Below are 6,924 nucleotides of genomic sequence, written 5' to 3'. Positions count from 1 at the left end.
CCCAGTACCTTATGACTGTTCAGAGATCAAACGGAATGTGATCGCTGAGTTACAATGTCACTTTCACGTATGTTCGTCAACCAACACCGGCGTTATCTTGTTTGTGTTATAATCATCTGGTGTATTTGTCCAATGGTTTGACAATATCCACGCCGTAATACTCCTGACTACATCAACAATGACTGATTTCCGATAAAGTATATTGACCGTTCTCTAATTGGTATCTCACTATCTCAACAAAACTACAAAATCACTTTTATCCTTTAAGCTTGATCCTAAATGATTCTCTTCACATGTACACCGTCATGGCGTTATGGGAACTGAATAGCACAAAACGATAACAGCGCTGTGGCGTATAGCGTGTAGGATTCCAAACGGAATTGATAGACATCATGTCAGCACTGAAAAGATGACAGCTCACACACATGATCGATAATTATACCCTGTTAATGCAGGTTTATTTAGTTTACAGATAACGTTTAATCGTGTATCAACGTTTTTAATAGTGGTCTGAGTTAGGGCTGTGTGTTTGTGCTGCTCTCAATAAATCACGATTCAATCACAGCTTCTGCGCTAAACCAATAGCCACAAGCGACTAACCTCCATCGGTAGTTCAGTTCGTGATGTGTCATTCACAGAGGTAAACACACATCGATGTTGAAGGGTCAATACCTTGTTTGATACAGGCTAAACACATTCTGCCCTTTACCTGCATATGTTCGCTGTTTAACGTCGTCATTCTTTAACTTGGACTTCAACAAGATGTACCCAAGCTGGTAAGTTGGCTTACTTCACGTTGTCTGGTACGGTCGGCATATTCGACACCTTGTTTGTATCATCTGTCCTGTCCTGTTACCATTCTTCTGACATCACTAGGTAGCTTCCAATTACTGTTCTGTTTCTTCTATTCGCCCATCACTGGGCCTCCGGTGGCCAAGTCGTCTATGGCGCCGCAATTCGCAGGACAGAGTTGCGTCCCTCAGGCGCTCCAGAAGGCTTTGATCGAAGATTCAAATCCCGTTCGCTCTGATTATGTTTGTAAGCACCATACTTGTCCTAGTGGGTTTCACCAAAGCAGTAAATGTCTAAAAGCTAACATGCCGTGATATCTCTGGAAGAATGTCCGAAGGGGTGCTACACCCTCATTTGCAACGCTAGTTTGTGGTTTTCATATCTGCCGTACCGTTTCCTCTATTCAACCATAACTGTGATGTGTCCTCTTTTCAACAACACTGTTCCGTTTCCTCCATTCTCTCGTCAATCTTCTCCCTATTCTGACATGACACATCAGTGTTCACTATTCAACCATCAGACTTCTGTTTCCTATAGTCAATCGTCACTGTCCCCTATTCTGCCCTATTCACAGGTCTCTTCTCCCTATTCTGCGGTCACAATTTTCTTCTCCCTATTCTGTCGTCACAGTTCTCTTCTCCCTATTCTGCCGTTACAGGTCTCTTCTCTTTATTCTGCCGTCACAGTTTTGTTTCCTCTATTCTGTCGTCAAAGTTCTGTTTCCACTATTCTGCCGTCACAGTTCTCTTCTCCCTATACTGCCGTCACGGTTCCTCTAGTTTCCCTATTCTCCCTATACTGCCCTCTTATCCCTATACTGCCGTCACAATTTCCTTCTCCCTATTCTGCCGTCACAGTTCTCTTCTCCCTATACTGCCGTCACAGTTCTCTTCTCACTATTCTGCGGTCACAAGTTCCTTCTCCCTATTCTTCCGTCACAGTTCTCTTCTCCCTATACTGCCGTCACAGTTCTCTTCTCCCTATTCTGCCGTCACAGTTCTCTTCTCCCTATTCTGCCGTCACATTTCTCTTCTCCCTGCTCTGCCGTCACAGTTCTCTTCTCCCTATACTGCCGTCACAGTTCTCTTCTCCCTATTCTGCCGTCACAGTTCTCTTCTCCCTATTCTGCCGTCACAGTTCTCTTCTCCATATTCTGCCGTCACAGGTCTCTTCTCCATATTCTGCCGTCACAGTTCTCTTCTCCCTATACTGCCGTCACAGTTTTCTTCTCCCTATTCTGCCGTCACAGTTCTCTTCTCTCTATACTGCCGTCACAGTTTTATTCTCCCTATTCTGCCGTCACAGTTCTCTTATCCCTATTCTGCCGTCACAGTTCTGTTTCCTCTATTCTGCCGTCACAGTTCTCTTCTCCCAATACTGCCGTCACAGTTTTATTCTCCCTATTCTGCCGTCACAGTTCTCTTATCCCTATTCTGCCGTCACAGTTCTGTTTCCACTATTCTGCCGTCACAGTTCTCTTCTCTCTATACTACCATCACATTTCTCTTCTCCCTGCTCTGCCGTTACAGTTCTCTTCTCCCTAAACTGCCGTCACAATTTCCTTCTCCCTATTCTGCCGTCACAGTTCTCTTCTCCCTATACTGCCGTCACAGTTCTCTTCTCACTATTCTGCCGTCACAAGTTCCTTCTCCCTATTCTGCCGTCACAGTTCTCTTCTCCCTATACTGCCGTCACAGTTCTCTTCTCCCTATTCTGCCGTCACAGTTCTCTTCTCCCTATTCTGCCGTCACAGTTCTATTCTCCCTATTCTGCCGTCACAGTTCTCTTCTCCATATTCTGCCGTCACAGGTCTCTTCTCCATATTCTGCCGTCACTGTTCTCTTCTCCCAATACTGCCGTCACAGTTTTCTTCTCCCTATTCTGCCGTCACAGTTCTCTTCTCCCAATACTGCCGTCACAGTTTTCTTCTCACTATTCTGCCGTCACTGTTCTCTTCTCCCAATACTGCCGTCACAGTTTTCTTCTCCCTATTCTGCCGTCACAGTTCTGTTTCCTCTATTCTGCCGTCACAGTTCTGTTTCCTCTATTCTGCCGTCACAGTTCTGTTTCCTCTATTCTGCCGTCACAGGTCTCTTCTCCATATTCTGCCGTCACAGTTCTCTTCTCCCAATACTGCCGTCACAGTTCTCTTCTCCATATTCTGCCGTCACAGGTCTCTTCTCCCTATTCTGCCGTCACAGGTCTCTTCTCCCTAAACTGCCGTCACAGTTCTCTTCTCCCTATACTGCCGTCACAGTTCCTCTAGTTTCCCTATTCTGCCGTCACAGTTTTCTTCTCCCTATACTGCCGTCACAGTTCTCTTCTCCCTATTCTTCCGTCACAGTTCTCTTCTCCCTATACTGCCGTCACTGTTCTGTTTCCTCTATTCTGTCGTCACAGTTCTCTTCTCCCTATTCTGCCGTCACAGGTCTCTTCTCCCTATTCTGCCGTCACAGTTCTCTTCTCCCTATTCTGCCGTCACATTTCTCTTCTCCCTATTCTGGCATCACAGGTCTCTTCTCCATATTCTGCCGCCACAGGTCTCTTCTCCCTATTCTGCCGTCACAATTTCCTTCTCCCTATTCTGCCGCCACAGTTCTCTTCTCCCAAAACTGCAGGCACAGTTCTCTTCTCCCAAAACTGCAGGCACAGTTCTCTTATCCCTATACTGCCCTCAAAGTTCTCTTCTCCCTGCTCTGCCGTCACAGGTCTCGTCTCCCTATACTGCCGTCACAAGTTCCTTCTCCATATTCTGCCGTCACAGGTCTCTTCTCCATATTCTGCCGTCACAGTTCTCTTCTCCCAATACTGCCGTCACAGTTTTCTTCTCCCATTCTGCCGTCACAGTTCTCTTCTCCATATTCTGCCGTCACAGGTCTCTTCTCCCTATTCTGCCGTCACAGGTCTCTTCTCCCTAAACTGCCGTCACAGTTCTCTTCTCCCTATACTGCCGTCACAGTTCCTCTAGTTTCCCTATTCTGCCGTCACAGTTCTCTTCTCCCTATACTGCCGTCACAGTTCTCTTCTCCATATTCTGCCGTCACAGGTCTCTTCTCCCTATACTGCCGTCACTGTTCTGTTTCCTCTATTCTGTCGTCACAGTTCTCTTCTCCCTATTCTGGCATCACAGGTCTCTTCTCCATATTCTGCCGCCACAGGTCTCTTCTCCCTATTCTGCCGTCACAATTTCCTTCTCCCTATTCTGCCGCCACAGTTCTCTTCTCCCAAAACTGCAGGCACAGTTCTCTTCTCCCAAAACTGCAGGCACAGTTCTCTTATCCCTATACTGCCCTCAAAGTTCTCTTCTCCCTGCTCTGCCGTCACAGGTCTCGTCTCCCTATACTGCCGTCATAGTTCTGTTTCCTCTATTCTTCCGTCACAGTTCTCTTCTCCCTATTCTGCCGTCACATTTCTCTTCTCCCTGCTCTGCCGTCACAGCTCTGTTTCCACTATTCTGCCGTCACAGTTCTTCTCTCCCATTCTGCTGTCACAGTTCACTTCTCCCTATTCTGCCGCCACAGTTCATCTAGTTTCCTCTATTCAACCATCGATGCTGTTCCTTTTACTCTATCTTGCCACCATTCTTCCTCTATTCTACCGTCAAAGTTCTCTTCTCCCTATACTGCAGTCACAGGTCTCTTCTCCCTATTCTGCTGTCACAGTTCTCTTCTTCCTATACTGCCGCCACAGTTCTGTTTCCTCTATTCTGTCGTCACAGTTCTCTTCTCCCTATTCTGCCGTCACAGGTCTCTTCTCTCTATACTGCCATCACATTTCTCTTCTCCCTGCTCTGCCGTTACAGTTCTCTTCTCCCTAAACTGCCGTCACAGCTCTGTTTCCACTATTCTGCCGTCACAGTTCTTCTCTCCCATTCTGCTGTCACAGTTCTCTTCTTCCTATACTGCCGCCACAGTTCTGTTTCCTCTATTCTGTCGTCACAGTTCTCTTCTCCCTATTCTGCCGTCACAGGTCTCTTCTCTCTATACTGCCATCACATTTCTCTTCTCCCTGCTCTGCCGTTACAGTTCTCTTCTCCCTAAACTGCCGTCACAGCTCTGTTTCCACTATTCTGCCGTCACAGTTCTTCTCTCCCATTCTGCTGTCACAGTTCTCTTCTTCCTATACTGCCGCCACAGGTCTCTTCTCTCTATACTGCCATCACATTTCTCTTCTCCCTGCTCTGCCGTTACAGTTCTCTTCTCCCTAAACTGCCGTCACAGCTCTGTTTCCACTATTCTGCCGTCACAGTTCTTCTCTCCCATTCTGCTGTCACAGTTCTCTTCTCCCTAAACTGCCGTCACAGCTCTGTTTCCACTATTCTGCCGTCACAGTTCTTCTCTCCCATTCTGCTGTCACAGTTCTCTTCTTCCTATACTGCCGCCACAGTTCTGTTTCCTCTATTCTGTCGTCACAGTTCTCTTCTCCCTATTCTGCCGTCACAGGTCTCTTCTCTCTATACTGCCATCACATTTCTCTTCTCCCTGCTCTGCCGTTACAGTTCTCTTCTCCCTAAACTGCCGTCACAGCTCTGTTTCCTCTATTCTGCCGTCACAGTTCTTCTCTCCCATTCTGCTGTCACAGTTCTCTTCTTCCTATACTGCCGCCACAGTTCTGTTTCCTCTATTCTGTCGTCACAGGTCTCTTCTCCCTATTCTGCCGTCACAGTTCTCTTCTCCCTATACTGCCGCCTCAGTTCCTCTAGTTTCCTCTATTCAACCATCGATGCTGTTCCTTTTACTCTATCTTGCCACCATTCTTCCTCTATTCAACAATCACTGTTCTGTTGCCTGTATTCTGACATCACAATTCTCCTCACCTAGGCACCCGCCTATGTTTCACCTGAGTTTAACAGTGAGTTGTGACTCCCTATGTTTCAGAGGATGCTTGGCATGGCGACACCCATGCTGTTACTGTGTGCCGTGTGTACACAAAGCCGATACTTTAAAGGTGAAAATTATGTGTCTCGTACATTCTACACTCATTGAAACATCAGACCCGTGAATATCCGGGCTAGAATAGGTCTTCAGCAACCCATGCTTGCCGTAAAAGGTTTTCTATGCTTGTCGTAAAAGGCGACTAACGAGATCGGTTGGTCAGGCTCGCTGACTTGGTTCATGCATGTCATCGTATTCCAATTGCATGGATCGATGCTCATGATGTCAATCACTGGATTGTCTGGTCGAGACTCGATTATTTACAGACCCCCGTCATATAGCTGGAATATTGCTGAGTGCGGCGTTAAACAACAAATAAACAAACAAACAAACAAACATTGAAACATCAATAAGAACAAAATACATACGCAGTGTAAAAAAACATAGTAGCAAGTATATTTGTGAAATGAATGATGACAAGTCCCAATTATGATTTATCGATCAGCACTAGGTCGTGATATGTGTTTCATCGATCAGATAAAGGAACATGAACTTTGTGGTGTTTCCTCCCACATCTGGGATTTACAGTGGCTATTACCAGTTATGTGCCCTCTAAGCCTCTCCTATGGACCAATCAGATTCCACCTCTCGTATCACTTGCGTTTGCTTCACACAAAATGGTGGCGCCCCGTCAGGAAGATCTGATCGATAATCAAGATCTATATTGTGATAAAACGGGTCTTACTTCGCGAAATGCATCAAATCACGTGGGCACCTTGATTAAAAACATGAAGAGATTTGGAAAATATCTGTTAACAACGAGTTGGCAGTGCACTTGCTTTGCAAATCCTGCAATCGACCGAAATCTTCACGACAATTTACGAACCAGATTTCGATTTCGTTGCGCGATTTTGATTGGACTATGCATAGACTCAAGGGTGGAAACTGGACTATTATCGTCACTTGCCTCGGGAAGATGGTACTGATCAAGGCAGACTCACCATTCAACTCACTTATTCATATCAACATAACAATCCAAGACATGGAAAACTTTGTCTGCAACTGCTCTAGGAGCGGCGGGGTAGCCTTGTGGTTAGAGCATTAGCTCGTTACGCCGAAAACCAGGGTTCGATTCTCCACACTGTACAATGTGTGAAGCCCATTTCTGTCGCCCGCTGTGAGATTCCTCAAATAATGCTTAGATTGAATCATTCACTCGCCATAACCAAATCCTGTTCGCAAATAGGGACCGACCATT

The 6,924-nt window shown here is 46.2% G+C and overlaps 1 protein-coding gene across 1 annotated transcript in view; it reads left to right on the top strand.

The window, feature by feature from the left end:
* Positions 1-703: 703 nt before the first annotated feature.
* Positions 704-6,924, top strand: part of LOC139460756 (fibroblast growth factor receptor 3-like) — a 56,666-nt gene continuing 50,445 nt past the window's right edge. The window contains exons 1-2 of the mRNA XM_071242228.1: positions 704-776; positions 5,670-5,739. Of these exons, the coding sequence (XP_071098329.1) occupies positions 5,673-5,739 (67 nt within the window). The 5' untranslated portion in view covers positions 704-776; positions 5,670-5,672. The remainder of the gene's footprint in view (positions 777-5,669; positions 5,740-6,924) is intronic.

Source organism: Haliotis cracherodii, unplaced genomic scaffold (genome assembly GCF_022045235.1).
Source record: "Haliotis cracherodii isolate W230 unplaced genomic scaffold, xgHalCrac1.p SCAF_14, whole genome shotgun sequence".
Lineage (NCBI taxonomy): Eukaryota > Metazoa > Mollusca > Gastropoda > Lepetellida > Haliotidae > Haliotis > Haliotis cracherodii.
Note: the sequence above shows the minus strand (reverse complement) of the source record. Positions and strands in the feature narration are given on the sequence as shown.